The sequence below is a fragment of the Amphiprion ocellaris genome, chromosome 1, assembly GCF_022539595.1.
Source record: "Amphiprion ocellaris isolate individual 3 ecotype Okinawa chromosome 1, ASM2253959v1, whole genome shotgun sequence".
Classification (NCBI taxonomy): Eukaryota; Metazoa; Chordata; class Actinopteri; family Pomacentridae; genus Amphiprion; species Amphiprion ocellaris.
Window position 1 is genome coordinate 10127091 of NC_072766.1, and position 17565 is coordinate 10144655.

Genomic DNA, 17565 nt, shown 5'->3' on the forward strand with positions numbered 1-17565 from the left:
TGTTTGTTGACAAGAGGATGCATTTTCACTTCAGATCAATTTTTCATATGTTTATGAAAGACATTTAACAGGTTTTTGTTTGTGTAGTCATAGAGACTGAGAAAATAAGTGTGAGAGAGAGAAAGGGGAAGGAAGACCAAACACAGACATGTGAACAGAGCAAGAGAGGAGAGGAGAGAGATGTCTTCAGTCTCTGTCTACTCCCAGTGGGCAGGACCTCCCCCTACATTTCTGCCATTATTTGATGTAATGAAAGGAGAAAGTGTGTAACATTGAGATTGTTAATTAATTTAGTCTAACAAGATGAAGATAAATGAAACCCACTGAAGGTTGACTAGGCTAAGGGGCCCACTTAGCATTCCTTCTGCCCTCAAGCTCTGTCTCTCTTGCTTCTTCACAATGGAGCACAGCTAATAGGTGCAGCACCGTGTTTGTACAACCCCACTGAGCTCTCACCCAGCAAGTTTAGATGTAGCACTTTGAGGTAGAATATTTCATTTTCAGCTTCTTTTTTTATTGTCATAACCTACCCTCTGTGATATTTTAACCTCCAAATTAAAAAAAAAAAAAAAAAAAAAGTGTGCCATCTTGACATATTAGCTAAAGCTCAGTTGGCATACATGACCAGTAAACTAAACTGATTTTTTAAATACAGTACTGGTCAATAATTCAGAAATACCTCCTCATAGACCACAAACACACCTTTTATTATCTTCTGCTCGAGATCAGATATATTTTTCTGAAATGGATGGAGGTTATATAAATGGCCATTCTCTCCAGCAACTATGTGGCCCCTTCACATGAGCCTGTGTGACTCTGAGCTTTTCACCATATGAATGGGTCTTGTCTAATGTGGCCTGGGGGCTATTTGAGCGGCAAGACAGACAAAAAGCAGAAAGGACATTTTTCTACAAAGCCAGACAGTTGTCTTCATCCGCAGCCCAAGTAAATCAGTAGTCTATCGAGTTGTTTCCTCAGTGGACACTTTGTACAGGATCTTCATGGCAGCACAGACCAATCATTATGGCGCCCATTCTTTGCTCCCTTAGTTCTCAAGTCATCCACAATGGGTTGTTGATTGTATGGAAAACAGCAGAACAATTATGTCCTCTGTTATGGTGGCAGGGCAGCATTTTAAAGTGCAATCCTCAATAATGGTCTCATTATTGTTATTCTTGGAGCAGGCCTCAGGAGAAAGAAGTAGCTGCTCGCAGTACGTCATTATTTCGTAAATTTCGATTAGCTCATCATGCTGTCTCCTGGCAAACAGAATCATAGCTAATTAAAAGTGAGTGAGCGCTCTTGCTTGTGACTTAAAAGGTAGCACTCGATAGGCTGTTAATATGAAAGAAATGGTAAAAAAGGAGGATTAGAGCTGTTACCCTGGTAACTCCAACTTCCATCTGTGAGGGAACAATGAACTTGTGTTCCTCCACCACCTATGCTTGAAAAACAGAAAGCAGGAAAGTGAGTGTTCTGAAAGGACAAGACCCTTTTTAACAACAAAGTGGGATCCAGGTCTAATAGGCTTTTTGGTGCAAGTTGTTAGGCGAGATCACTGGGGGATAGAGGAGCAGAAAGGTCAATGTGTAATCCTAGGACAGTGAAGGTTGTCCGAGGTTTTTACAATAGCAATTTGTTTCCTGAATCCGTGTGTCTTACCAAGAAACAAAAGCTCAACTTTGGCCATTTTAAGGATCATAAAAGAAAATGAAGTTGTCAGAAAATGCTCCTAATAAAAGTGTCCTTTTGATAAAGAGGGTAACATGCAACACTAACTGTACACAGTTCCTCAGCTGAGTAAAAAACACAGAGAAGATTCTTATGATTCTAACTGATTAGACAGAGTTGTCGGAAGCGGTTGAAATGGTCTTTTGCATCTCTTTTACTGATGTAAGTGAATCTGCATTGCTTTGTGACGCCTCAATTACATTTGAAACAACATGAACTCTTATACAAATCCTAAAAGACCTTACAGTTTAAGCAGGAAACTCGTGATTTTCATTAATTCTGCATAACGGCAGTTTTCAGCTCCCTTTCAATTTGACTTTTAATTTCCGATAAGCATTAAGTGACACTAACGTCACTATCAACATTAAAGTCTTTAAAATCTTGAGGTGAGGCATGGTGATGAAAAACCCGGTTGTCATGAGTAATGAATTTCCATAATATTATTTTACTTCAACCGACATTAAAACAAGTTTATAGGCATTAATAGAAAAATGTGTTTGATGGGCTTATAGTTAAGAGCTGCTAAAGAGCTGCTACAATGAAAAGGAATGCTCCTGCTCTAAAACACTGCTGAGTTATAATGATCCATGACTATGGAGGAACAGTATGTGTTTCTCTTTGAGTTTTATGTCCCTTATTACAGCTGCAATACGTCTGCTCACATTAAGCTAATTTATGGCTAAGGCCAGCGTAACAGCAGTACAGGTTAATGAATTTGGCATTACTAATTAAACGTTATTGAGGGATGAATATGAATCCTGTGGTTGGGACAGACAGCAGAGAGAGAGGAGGGGGGGAGGAGAACTGGACGGAGGACTTTTCTGCACTGTCTCTTTCCTTCAGTTCTTCCACTGTGTGATATTCAAAACAAGTAAAACATGGAAACTGAAGGTGGAGACAGGAGTGTTTGAGGTGAAATGGAGGACAGTTTTGTTTCAGTGTAAGGCCCTGCCACAAAAAGAAAAGTGTTTATAGGATGAGTAAAAATGTATTTTTTTTGAGATATAAAATATTAATATTTCAGGGAGAAAGGAAAGCAAACTCATCCCTCTTTATCTTTATTTGCATGTGTGCATTTGTTCTATTGGGTGAAAAGATAAATGAACAGCAAAAGTGATGAGACACTCATGTAAGCTGAGGACTTTTCTGCTCAATGCAGAATATGTCCCTTTTCACACAATTGTTGTTAAGCAATTACTTCAGTCACCTCTTGAACACAGGAATTTAAAGGCCACAGCCTACTCAAGCAAAGAAGGATGATGGTGACGGTGTGGGATATTGAGCAATTATTGAATCGGCGTCTGACATACACTCTCCAGAACTAAGCAAAGAGCGTGCTGCAGAAAACAAGATGCACATTCTCTGTGGATTTTAAATACTTGCCTTTGCTTGTTTGTGAAAGGTTACATTGCAACACAACAAAAGTAATCAGCAAAACAGGAATATATAAGAAAGTGTTTGGTTGGATGGGAATGTAAGTGACAGAAACATTTAAAAAGCTCTTCAAATTTTTTCAAAAAAATAAAAAAAAATTCCACAGCAAGCTGTTCAAAACTCTTTCAACTGCAGCCTCTAAATGGATTACAGCAACATATTTGGAGTTTGTTATTATATTGCTGTGTGCACAGCTATTTTTACTATTATTTTTTTTAGTATTGTCATTGGGGTGTGTGCTACACGGACAGTTTAAATCTCATTTTTGCTGCCACTCTTTCTCTCCGTTTCACTCTCACTAGCGCCTCTACACTCCATGTCTGACATACTCTCCCTGAGAGCTAAGCCTTTCAATTTAGATTTCAATTATCATGTTAGTTTTGTGATTAGACTTTAGTCCTCCAGGAATCAGACCTCTCTGCTCCTCTCTATTCCACTCTATTCCACTTCCCCTGCAATCACATCCCATCTGATGAATTGCGCATATAATTACGGAAGTTATTGAATATGCAGATCATTGCTGACTCTTGGTGTGCGGTTCAAAACGCATCAGCTCTAACTGTATCAAACAAGGGTCTCTGATAAAGACCCACTCTGATAATGAGAGAGGGCCAATGTATGCTATTAGTCAGAGACAACAGACACCACAAAGGCTGAGACTCAATTAAAACAGAGCCACGCTACAATCTGTGTGTCTTTGTGTGTGTGTGTGTGTGTGTGTGTGTGTGTGTGTGTGTGTGTGTGTGTGTGTGTGTGTGTGTGTGCGCGTGTGTGTGTGCGCACGCGCGTGATTTGGCTCTGGGCACAGTCTGCGCTACCATTATAACCAGCACTGCACAGACCAGTGTGAGTAGTCTGCCAGCCAATGCACAAGGTGTTTATGAATCAACCAAAATGAGGTATTTCCCCCATGTTACAGTATGTTGCTACCATCGTCTTACATGCCGTCCCATGATGCAATCCCTCAGAGGTTTTCAAGAGAGGGGAGTGAAGCACTTTGCAGGCACACCCACAGGAGGTGGATGTGGGAAATGTTTAAACTTTTGATAGCTTTTAGAGAGCTTTCTTGAAACTTGGCTTGCAAGGGATGAGAAAAAAAACAGGTCTCTCATGCTATAATTTTTTCGCATTTTGCTGTCAAAATACAAGAGGATTTGTTACTTGCTCTGTCACAGGTCCAAAAAAATACTAATTTTTTCCCACATAAAGCTAGTCGTGCAGGATTTCTCAGCTGGAGTTTCACACACAATTGAGAATACAGGGAAAGGGGAAGAAACCAGGTCCTGTATTTTTAGCCTGGGCTATAGTGATGTAGCTGCCATTTATAGCTGATATGCCTGATGCTCGGGGGCTGCCCTGCTGACACCAGAGAGAGTGGTTTATAGACTGCATAGTCTGCATACACAGACTGCACAACATAATCTGCAATGCATAGGCGTGCAAACAAAATGGGAACAAAAAAAAAGTTATTTTTAAAAACTGCATCATGTACTGCGGATAAACTACATATTTTGCGTTTGAGTTTGGCAAAACACCTGGCTCTCACCCCCTATCTACTGATTGACCAGTACTCTTTGCCTAAGAGTCTATTTAAGTCTCTAGAATAAAAAGTTGCATGAATGATGGTTCAGTGAACATTTTGGAAATGAAACCCACTGATCCCCTTCTTGCATCTGAAGAGGTTCTCTTAGTTTTTAGTCAGAGTGCAGGCCTTTTTTTCTATAATGATGCTAAAAGTTCACCTTGCCTACTCCACACCTGACACCACTTCTTGATAAGCGTGGAGTCAAGAGAGCAGTGACGACCCTTTCTACGTTGTGAATGTAGGCATACATTTTACTCACTATTTTTGGTTTATTCAAAACAAGCACGTTTGTGATTTTCCTTTGAAGTGTGTTCACAACTACTGAATGTAAAACCTTTAAATTACCCTTTAACAGAATTAAAACAAAAACATCGGCAATCTGGTCTGTTGTGAAATGTAATTACTGCACACCACTAGCACACACACACACACACACACACACACTCGCACACATCCTGTGTTCACAGTGGCAGGCATTAGAAAACATGGCTGCTGCTGGATCGTTTTCACTGTCATGGCTGTCTGTTGTAATTAAGACTCATAGTGGGCTTTTAGTACATGGCACTTTACCTGGCCCCATGTACATTATTAGGTTAATAGGATTGAACATGTTTACACCAACTGCTATATTAACGGGAGACTAAGAGGGTGACTTAAACTTAGTTAAAGGGGATTAGATAGGAGTTCAAAAAGCATATTAGTGGCTGACTAATCGGCGGAGACAATAGCAGAACACAACCTTTGAGTTGCGCTGGTGTTCAATGTTTAATGCTTTGGTGGTCTGTAAAGTGCACAAAATAGAAACAGGAATAGTTTACTGAAGTGGCCAATGAGTTTTGACTGCCCTTTGCTGTAAAGAGTGTGTTGCAAGTGCAGTGACCTTTGTCAAGTTCCAGCTATTGTTTGCAGATTGGTTACACACTCTACAGGCTGTGAAAGACACATCTGCTACCTTTAGCTCAGTGGCGTAGGGTTGAGGGTTAGGTGTGTGTATGTAGATGGGGTCCTCAGCTACCCTGTCGCACAGCTCAGTTACAGTCATATCAAATATTTGTCTGTCCTTCACTCCCTATTTGCCTTCCATTCTGTTTGCTTGGTTTATTGAAATCTATCTCAGGCCGATTGATAAAGTTTCCAGAAAGTTTGTTACATAATGTCCATTTGTACATTAGTTTGTTTCTGTGTGCATTTTTTAAAATATTTTTTTTTTGTAGTTAAGATTTATGTTCATAGATATCTGACACTGATATGGGTATTTTCTTCAATTATTTAAGCTTTTCACATTTTGAAAAGTCACAGCTGGAACTGCTGTTTAATGCCACAGGAGTCTAGAACTTTAGATCAGCTCTAAAGAAAACTCCCTTTAAAGTATTAACATCAAAACTATATTTGTTTAATGTGTTTTTGATTGATTTCCTGATCAGGATCCAAAGGGTGGTCATAAATGTTTTGGGACAAAGGATCTCTTTGTGTGAATGGGGCCCCAGTTTGAAATGGAGGAGTAGTTTGAGATTACCAGATTATTTCCTACTAGCCCAGTGAGTGAGGCGAGGCGAGCTGCAGCCCTGCGCCGTGCTGTGCTGTGCTGAGGCTGAGCATAATGAGTGTGGTGGCAGGGAACCACAACAGAGCCGGGGCAGAGGCTGCCTGGGAACCAGAGGCCCATGGCCCACAGCCAAACACATACACACAAATCCTGCTGCACACTTGTGGCTTTTTAAGAAAGCAATTTAGTTAATGATTTCATTTTGGAACCCTGTCATGATGCATGTGTCTTCAGAGCAAGCCAGCAAGAGAATTAAGGAGAACTAACGCATGAGGAAAACGTATTAGTAAACACAAGCTTCCTCCTGCTACCACAGACAAAACTAACATACAACCGTGTGTAATGTGGCATTTTTTGTGAACACAGCGCAAAAATCACTTCGGTAATAGACTGTGGTAGGTGTATCGCCGGTGCCTCCTGCGTCTTCTTGCATGGCTCTGGACAAATAGACAGAATAGCTGAAGCACAATATGAGCGGTCAGACACATGGTTAGCAGCAGTCTGGAGCGGTACTTTGTGTTTCAGTCAGCATCTAATCCACTACAGTGCCTGCTTCCCCGGAGTGGAAATACAGCACATTTTTCTGTTCAACCATGTCTGTCAGCTCTCTGATTTTATTAGGGCTATGTTTCACATTCATTTACTCAGGTTTTCTCAGTGCCGCCCCATGAATGAAACCATTTTAGCATTGCTAAAACAGCAGCTTGTACGTGTCTTCTGTGAACCAAATTTTTGGGCAATTACTCAGATCAGTGGCTGGGGTTTCTGGTTTTGCTCCTCAGATCTCATTTTTCTCTGGTCTCTCCCTTTTTTTTCTGTATCAGCTGTCAATCACACGTGGTAACTTTTAACCACCTCCAAACAGAGCTGGGTGCCAGCCGTTCATTTAGTCCTTCACTTTTGCTCGGCTTCTTCCCTTCCAACCTGTCAGAATGACACACACTGTTGACCATGCTTTCTATTCAGCACTGGCAAATTAATTGGTTTCAGTGGTTTAAATCAGCAATCAATGTCAGTTTCCCAACATAATAAGCCTTAATCATAAATCTTTGAGGTGTGGCTTGCCTGACCCCTATTCATCATAGCTCTGCTAGATGGCCTCATCTGGGTGGAGCAAATGAACTACCCCTGTTTTGATTTTCCAACTGACGTGTCACATGAAACGTAGCTACGCTCTACCCTCCCCAATTCCATCCCGGCCCTTCTTCTCACAGTCCTTAAAAAACACAAGGGCCCAAAGACAAAGAAGGAAAAGAAGCCCGGTACATAAAGGGAGACACATTACTTGCCCTTGTGTGAGAGTTCCCAATGAATGCCATTAATTTATTCAGAAAGAGAAAAAGAATAGCAGAAAGAGGGGGAAAAAAGCTAAAGAATCAGAGGTGGGTCCAACTGTAGCTAATGTGCTGTTGTCCTCCCATCCCCAGAATAAGAATAGCGCAGCTTAATTACAACAGTGTTAAAGGTAATTTCCTCACTTCACTCACCAAGCTACAGAAATCCATTTATGAGATGAGAATAAAAGAGAACAAAACTGCTTTTCTTTCTGTAGAAATTGCAAAATTGCCAATTTGGTCTGAGAAAGCGGGCCACTGTGTGTTGACATTCTAGATGTACAAACCAACGGCAGTTGTACCAACCTCAGTTCTGCTTCAGTTTGGCACTGAAGTTGCCAAAGATGACCTCATGGTGGTAAGACCAATGACCGCGGTCCGTAGTTCCCCTGCCACAGTACAATAACCCCCCTACTTTCATAAAGTATTCACAGTCACCAGTGCCTGTGCTTTCCTCTGTAAAATTGCCCCATTATGATTAGCTACTGTCCTTGAGGATTTGGCCAAAAGTTTACAATTGTGGTGCTTTTAATTCTTTCCTCTTTTTAACTTTTCCCTTTTGAGATTTGTATGCTTCCTATAAACTTATTGTGCATCTCTTTGGTGACATGGGAAGCATCCATTCATTCTTGTTTGGCACCCTGATCCAGCCCTTCAACTCACTTTTCTGGCAACTGTGAGAGATGTTACACTGGATTTGTTGAAGTGCATTCTCTAGTGCACAGAAGAAGTTATCTTTATAAATGACAGAATGGACCTGGCCTGAATAGTGCTTTGTTTAATGTTTTACAAAAAGGGGGCCCCTCTCTATATTTCATCTGTCACCCTTGCTTTTCATTCTTTCAACAATGCTCGATTGTTTCCATGAAAATTTCAGGTTCCATGAACAGAAGAATTCTGTATTATTATGTTCCTGCCAAATTCCAATCTCTGTTTTCCTTCTCCTGCTCACAAAGGGCTCATAACTTACTGTCAACCATGAGGGAAGCCACAAAGCTCCAGTGTTGCTCAGCAAATAGGGTTGTGTTGGTTGATGGCTCGACTCGCTGTGAGGTTTGCTTAAGTGCAGCAGCAGCAACAGAGGGCTCTTTGGGAACTCCGTCCCCCAGCAGACCTAGAATAAAGAAGGAAAAAAAAACATGAAAAAAACATTTTCTTGTTTGGCTCATGAAGGAGACTGCTGAAGTTGTTGTCTTGCTACTGTCAGTGTCTTCTGGTGTGTGCATTTCCCTAAGTGGTTGACTCATAACACCTACACTGACTCCTCCTCTCATGGATAGTTGCTGCTATGATGCAAGTCCAGAAAAAAGGCCAATAGTGAATTTTGTTGGATGGCTATCCTTCATTTGTGAAAGCATACGCCTGAGTGAACTTGTGTGTGTCCTGGGGAACTGAGAGGCTGTTATGCCATCCAGCTCCGAGCTTGTGTCCTGGGATCAGGAAAAGGGCCAATGGCACAGGGGACCGAAGGAGGAGGAGAGGAAGGAGGAGGTAGAGGAGGGATTCAGTGTGTGAGTGCTCATCGACCCTTCCCGAGTAGACAGACAGGGACACTTAAGCACTCTCACACCTGCATCTGCCTTGCCTTGCGCGGGGGGCAAGGACACCAACCTCGCTGTCATGGCAGCTGCACAAGTGTTTAAAGTGAGATACAAGGCAGTTCCTCTAGCAGCATATTATTGCAAATAATTTACCCTGCAAAGTAATTATCAATGCTCTGCTCAATATGTAAAGTGCGCACTTCAGGTGGCTGGCTTAATTTGCTCTGGGTGGCGATCATTTGAGTGTGGATTTTAGCTGTGGTAACAGTGGCAGTTTCTAATAGAGAAGGCATCAGGAGAGAATGTGAAGTGAGGATGAAGTGCCGTCGTAATTGAGTTGACTTTTTGCAGGGGAAGGTCAACAATAATGGAGGAACAATTTAAACAAATTAATTTAGGCAACTCTCCAGCCTCTGTTCTGTGTTAGGTACCTAGTTAGAAAACTGTATTTCCCCAATTATTTACTATATTTTAATATCATAATTTTTTTTGTCAGCTAAGGTACACAAGATTTAAAATATATTTGTGTCTCAGCGATGCTTTAAAAAAAATGCATCAGAACTACACAACAGGCAAACGTGTGTGAGTATGCGAACGGTGTGTGTGTATGCAAACTGTGTGTGAAAAAGAGACTAACTGTGTGCAGTGTACAGCCCGTATTATGAGTTGATTATGTATCCAGAAACCTGGCTGCTGCACAGCATGGCACAATCACAATGGAGGGTGATAATTTAATTGTGCTAAACGGTGGATTCCGTGTCAATGCTCCTCCAGCTGGGAGCTGTCAGGTAGTAATATCTCATTATGGCAGGTGAAGAACCCAGAGGAACCCTACCATGACACCTGTTAGAACAGGAGGAACCCCTGAAGGGAAACACACAGATGATTTTCCCTCTCTCTGACTTTTCTCTCTCACACGCATACGCACACACACGTTCTGAGGCAGCCACGCTATTGTTTTCATGTATTTTCGCCTCATTGTAAAAGATTGTCTCTCTGTATTTGATGTAATATTGATGTAGTTTGATGCACATTTAATAGAGTGCAAAAAAATAACTGTAAGAAATCACAGAAGTCATTGTTACAAGATCTTGTGTAGTCTGACACACCTCAACTGCAGGTTCTTTTTTATGCCTGAAGGTTGAACACTTATTTACTTAAATAAACCAACATATTTTGCATATTATTTTAGGTTTAAATATGAGAACAGCTATATGCATGCATGCTAACATGGAAATTTAAATACCTTTATCTGTCATTGTCTGCTGTTTCATCACCCTTTAAAAAAAAAAAAAACGCCCTTCATTTCTAATAATTTATTTGTTTTTCTCTCCTTGGTCTTGCTGATAACACGTGAAGGAAAAGAGCATAATGTCCTCTGTTGGGACCTATGATCATAAGTTGAAGGTGCAAGACATCAGCAGTGAGACAGACATGTGGGCGAGATGGGGCAGTGGGGGAGACGGTGTGGAGTTACTTATCACTATTGTCTATAAAAGGTAAACACTGTGACAGAGCAGATACCGCCGGTGAAAGTCAGTTAGACCCTTTTATGATGAAAGAGGAAATGGGATAGCTGAGGACACATACCCAGCGGTCACAAGACCCCCAAGATGAGCAGCGCACAACACTCCTCTAATACTTACCAATTAAGCAGAGGTTGTTTTGCACGATGATGAAACATTATCTCGGGGAACAATTCATGACTCAAAGCATTCCAGGCCATATGAGCCCACGGCCAGGGAACTTAAGTCCTAATCCTTCAAATGTGCGTAATATTGTCAGCTATATATAGACCAGGTCTCTTTTCTATTTGACCCTCCCTCATCTCGGCCTCAAGTCTTCAAAGTGACTGGGGCTTTGTCTTTGAGAAAGACGGCAGTGTATCATACACTTATTGATTACTTTTCTTTCATTACCGTGTAATCAAGAGTGAGGAAGGACAGCTTGTTAAGAATTTATCAGCCACCACATTTTCAGTTCACCATATTCTCCCTGTTTAGTATGTAAAAGCACATTTTAGGCCTGTTTTCCAGAGAAACTGATTTAATTATTAATGCGAGTAAAGTTATTTCAAGAATATACTGTAGTTATACAAACAGGGCTGTTTTGCTGATTTTATTTTGCAAGCACGGAGGCCGAGGGTGTAAACAGTGTTATTCTATCAGAAAATATGATCGAATTCCACATGCTACCCACATTCAGCTGAATCCTGCTCTCTGTTTTGCGCCCCATCAAATGTCTTTGTTGTGTCTGCACTGATCTATTGCACACGTTCCCCTTTAGATCACAGCACTGTGTGATCCCCACTCCAAATATGAGGAATAAAATACCGTATGGCTGCCCTGAGATATTTTCAGAGAATTACCGCCACGCTTCCCCCTTTTCCCTTTCAATAATATGAGGTAGTATTGTATGGGGCTTGTCAGAGGTGGGGGTGGGGCAGAAGGGTTTCTCCACACTCTTTAGCTGCCTGAGCGCAGCCCTCCCAGCACTACTAATAAATTATTAACTCCTGCTGACAAATACTGTTATGGAGCCTGCTGCAGATCTGTTGCATTCTTTAACAAGATTGCTGTAGACACATGTTAGAGGAGGATGGAGTCTCCACTGCTCCCTCTCTTCTTTTCTCTCTCTCTCTCACTCTATATCCCCTTCTCTCGCTCACGCCTCAGCAGTTTGACTGATGACTGGAGACCAAAGTAAAAGTGCCTGAGAGACTGAATATTTTAGTGGTAAAATAATACCACTTGATTTACTGTGTAATACAAAAGCAGTGCTTTGTTTCGCTCTCACACTCCATTGAGGATGAGGTGCTTGTTGCGCTTCGGGCTTGAGCTTTTTGGATGCATGAATAAAAAATATGTCAGAATCCATGCACTTGGCCTACTCCCTAACATACACACAGATACACACACACACAGATACACACGCCAACCCTACAACTGCCCTGTCTATAGTTACCATTACATGCATGCTCTGAACTTTGCTCCGACTCTTGATTTTCAATTAACAGTACACAATTTTGAGCTCATTTTCTATTTGATGTAATTGCAGGAAACAATTTAATGGCTGATTAAAATTGGGAGCTGAGTCCTCCTAAAGACACAGCCGACAACACTCCTAGGCACAGAGACGAAAAGAGGGGAGGCAGATAGGCAGGCAGGCAGGCAGGCAGGCAGGAGGCAGGCAGGCAGGCAGGCAGGCAGGCAGGCACGGGTCCACACTCCTGTCCTGCCGTCTACCTGACTTGGTGGGTTTGTTTGTACAGCTGCTGAGACACAAGAGATTAACTTAGGCTACCATTGTTTAGGTCCTCATTCACTGGCCAGCCTGATCTGTGACTGTGTGCGAGTGTGTGTGAGTAAGTGAGAAGCAACAACAGTGAGAGAGAGAGAGAGAGAGAGAGGCGATGCATAGAGACTGTTGTACTTTCATATACCAGAATTATGTCTGATTTGCTCTGGCATTAATTCCTTCCAGACCTCTCAAATCTTCTGGGGTTGGTGTGCTTACTTTTTCTTTTTTTTGAGGGTTTAAATAAAACATGGTGACAGAGCCTTTAATTTCTCTGTGTTACATATCTAGAATGATGTCCAAAAGATCTAAAGGTCTGCTCCAACTACAACTTTTCCTGCTATTTCTTTATTTTTTTACTATTTAATATGGAGCTGCAAATATTACCGTGTCCATCTATCCTCTTCTCGTTTGTTGTATTTTCTTTCTCATTGTTACTTTTGTAACAATTTAAGAAGCCTATTTTTGAAAGCCGACGTACAAATGTTGCCGACAATATCCGCAAACAAAAACAAACTCAGCAGTGTGTGTACTCACACAATACATCTCATTTGACAGATTACCTTGAAAAAGACCAAGAACTGTTAGACCCAAAGGCCTTGTTGGTAAAGTCCTTTCTTAAATGCAACATATCTGTAGCTATCTCTCGGTGCCTGGCTTGCAACAGAAAGTGCAAGGACACTATCGCACCACAGCCCGACTCAACCTTGAGAGCCCCCCCTCGGTCCCCAAACCTCCCCCTGCCCCCCCTTAAAAACCCCAGCAAGCTGAGGGTGGAGCTAAAGTGCTGCCACAGTGACCCCTGTGGATAGAGCAGGAGAACGGGGCAGATGGTGATCAGTGATGAAATGTACTACAAGTACCCTGAGCATTTTGTCACATACAAACGACAAACCCATAACTTCTCGCCCCAATTTTTCTTTGATCTTCCTCTCATGCACAGACTTGCATGTGCTCATCTTCCAGGGGAGATTGAGCCCTGAGTAGTCAGTTTTAACAGTCAATGTTCTGTAGTTGGGGAAAATAAACAGGCACAGGGAAACACGGATTAGGAGTTAAATATGCTCCAGCTCCTTCTCTCCACTTCACATCAGTAGGAAGGCCATATTATCCCCTTTTTAATTTAATACCAAATGCATAATTAGATTTGCTGGCACAGTGTTTAATTTCATTCATTGTAACACACAGCATGAGTGCAGCCTCATTAATTGTGAGAAAAAGTGGAACTGGTTGTATAAATTCTGCACCAAAAAAAAGAGTTGCGTTGTAAAACGGAAAGAAAAAAAGAAATTAGAATTAACATGAGTTTTCTTTGCACCTGATATGTGAAGTGCACTCTTCACTGTAATATTCATGAAAGCATGTGACAGATTTGTGAATTTAGTCCTCCTGTTAGCTTTTGGTTTTTAAGCTGCTTAAATAGGATTTATTGGCCTGGGGGAATATGTCACAGCAAAATTCCCTAATTTGACGCATCGAAACAAAAGAAGACGAGGCTGGCTTTTGTTTGTCACTGACTGCCTTGGAGTGAAATCAAATCAGACAAGCAAAATTATTAAATAGTTAAGATGTTTGAAGGACAGAACAAAATCAATTTGACAGATAAAGGAGATTCTTTAGTTAGTTTAGAAATGAAAATCAGAGGAAAAAGCAACCTTGTTTTACATCTCCTTGTACCCGGAGTTAACATATTTGTTAGTTTTTTCCTTTTTATGTGCATTCACTTCACTCCCTGACTGACCTGCTGTCTGAGTATCTGTCTTGGGGTTTGGGCCAGAACCCAAACAGGCACAATTCCAGCCCTAGATCAAGTCATCCATCTGCATTAAACAAAGCATTAGGGACCCCACGGCCTGCTCCAAACTCTGCAGGCCAGAGCAGCAGCAGGTGACAGTCAGGTGGAGTCCTCAGTTCATTCAGCATTTTCTGCTCAGGTGCAACACTTACAATCCCAGTTACAGGTTTACAGGAAAATCATTTGAACGTAAATGCCAATCATTCATGAAATATTGAAGGAAGCAGCCTTCCATACAAGCTGTAATTTCCTTTTCTTAAATCCCGCATTTTCCATTTTTTCTCTTTGCTCTACAGCAGAGTCATGTCTTCCAAGCAAGCCACGTCTCCTTTTGCCTCTGTGGTTGATGGAGATGATGCCATGAGTCAGGAGCACTTGTCTTGGGAGAAAGAGGAGAGTGCCGAGGCCCACGGCACACCACAGCTGCCCCTGCACAGTCTGCTCCATGGAAAAGCCCCTGATGAAATGCAGCCGCTCAGCAGTGTACCACCAGAGAGTGACTGGGACAGCCTGGTGTCAGCCCAGCAGCGCATGGTGAGACATGCATGCACAGAATTTAAAAAAAAAAGAAAAAGCCTAGTACTTGCAGAAAAAATGAAATTAGAACCCTACCGATTTAGGCTAATTTCCTACATTCAATGTTTTTCTTTTGCTAGTTATAGTCACATAACAAAATACATTATCACTGATTTGTGATGTTGCTGAGAATGAAAAACTCAAAATTTAACACCAGCAGCTTCTTCACATTAAAACCACTGTGACTTTCTCTTTGGTAGAATAGACTAAGATGACACTTCAGTTAAATGAATTTTAGAGAACAGTAATAAAGAGAAGTATAGCTGTCACAGAATCCAACTGAGAATTAAGTGAATGTCTTCTTATGAAAGTTTGCTAAACTTTCCCAGGCTTGTGCAGTTTAAACTCTAAACCTGTTTCATTCTGAATTTGCCTATGTGGCAGAAATGGAATAAAAGAAAGTAGTATGATCTTCTTATCTGTTGTGGGGCACAAGAGATGTAGTTTTTTTTTTTTTTTCTTAAAGACAAGTAAAACAGGACTACTGTTTTACTGTACACTCTTAGGAATAATAAGATCCAGAGTAAGCATTCTTGCACCATGAAGCTCAGCTGACATCCCCATAGTTGCTTAATGCTGTAAAAATCCAGGGCTTCTGGCATCTTCAGATATGCAACTCTGGCAAACACTAAACCCTGAACTATTAGGTTAAAGAGATGATTTCTAACTCTTCTTTGAATCACGTGACTAGCACATGAAATTACATCACGACAGCTGGAATGGAATGCAGCCTTATCTGCTGCCTTTGGCTTTCACTGAAATCTTGATGCTGTTAAAGAGATCCTCGATGCATGCATGTTGTTTGACTCGCTGTGTGTGCTACATCTGCAGCGAGACCCCAGATGCTGTACATTCTAAGTGCAGAGCTGCTTTGATGTGAGTAGAGCGAAGAAGAGCACAAGCACTTGTGGGCTATAGGCATAGGAGGCAGGTGGTTGTCTGTGACAGACGGGTCCATGGTAAAGAGACCCAGAGGGCCTCTGAAGTAGCTCCGCAGTTGGCCACCGAGACCCTCAACACCTCAGCATTGCAGCACAACACACAGGTGAACAGGCGCATACACTTAGACACATGAAGAGCCTCTGTAGCAGCCTGCTACTCATAATGCTAGATGTGCATGCTAGATAACTGACAGGCAAAATATTCCTGAAGTTTTCTTCCACTGTGGCACATTATGGATGTCAGCAGCAGGATTTTAGCTAATTTTAAGACGTGGACCACAAAAAAGACACGAATAGGTACAACAATACTTATATTACTTATATTAATTAAAAGTGTAAATACTATAATACTGGTATACGTGTAAACACATGTTCATAAAGTGCCAAAAATAGCAACAAAATGTCACTGAATGACACAAAATGACAATATTAAATGCATTAAATTTTGTTATTGTTGAAAACTTCACTATTGTACCACAACAGGTTAACTGAATGAACAAGAGGGAGGGACTGGAATGGACTGGTTTACTGTAGCAGCATCAACACCCTAATAGAAAGCATAGGTGAAAATAACAGATCTTTTATTGAAGTAAACAAGACTAGCAGCCATCAAAGTAGGAAAGATCATAGGGTCATACAGGTTGCGGTCTTATTTGAGTGTATCACATTATGAATGGGTGGATGACGGCAATTCCTAATGTCAAAAGTTAAATGTCTGAGCATTTCTATATTTTCGCCATCGGTAGCCTTGATCTTGTGTCAGAACAGTCGCCAGTGATGTGTTAAGAAGTGTGATGTTTTTTTCCCCCCAGATGTATTATACTTCGAAGCTATTTAAAAGGAATAATGGTGCAGGTTAAAAGTACAAGTGGGAGGAAGGATGCAAAAAAAGACAAAATGAGCAAAAGAGGAAATGCAAAATGGAGGGTGGCAGCAGAGATATAGAGAAAAGACAAGGGGAAGACATAAGGTGGAAGGAATGAGAGTGTTGCCTGATTACCTGACTCCACCACTGTGCCATGTGTCTGTGTGGGCTGCGCCCTGAACCCACGCCAGCTGATTAACCCGGCACTGCCCCACTCCCCTCAAGCACTCTCCACTGTCTCTGCCACACTGCATAATCATCCAACACAGAGCTGGGAGGTGCAGAGCAGGCCGGTCGGTCGTGCCACCCTGGCGCTTGGTACCAGACCACCCTACACACCGCTGCAACTCTGCCTCGAGCTCAACATGCCACACAGGGATGAGAAATTGGCACTGTCAACATTCCTGCCCGGTTTGCCGCATTCCTGACTTTTTATTTAGGATTGTCAGTGGCTCCAGACGTGGTAGTATCATTTAACCACGCTGTAATACACTCTGTTATCACACTTGTGTTGATTAAAGCTCGCATTTCTATGACAGGCGTGCAGTATGTGTTGGATACAGATGTGTGTCATGTTTATTCTCATCACTTCGTGGGCCAAAGTTTAAACCAGAGATAACTGTTCCCATGTTAAAGGCTGCAACTCCTGGCTGCTTAGCTACCTTCTGCTTTCTCAGACTTCACAAACTATAATTAACACCACCTTCTGTCAGACGCAACCCTCAGCCACGGTCTGTGTGCTGACGATACACTCCAATGTGCAGAGTATTCTCTTCCTCTCTCGTTCCCCTCCAAGCCCTCCCTCATTCTTCTCCCCCTTTTCCTTTATGTCTCTGTTTGTGCACAGGGAGCACTCAGCCAGTCAGCCAGAGACAGGACCCTTAGTTAAATACTAAACCATACACAGGTGGGACTGAAAA

The 17565-nt window shown here is 41.8% G+C and overlaps 1 protein-coding gene across 13 annotated transcripts in view; it reads left to right on the forward strand.

The window, feature by feature from the left end:
- sox6 (SRY-box transcription factor 6) overlaps nt 1-17565 on the forward strand; it is a 135564-nt gene that overhangs the window by 33384 nt on the left and 84615 nt on the right. For all 13 annotated transcript variants that reach the window (XM_035944453.2, XM_055010230.1, XM_035944451.2 and 10 more), the window contains one exon: nt 14560-14797. In XM_035944453.2, coding sequence (XP_035800346.1) covers nt 14560-14797 — 238 coding nt within the window. The remainder of the gene's footprint in view (nt 1-14559; nt 14798-17565) is intronic.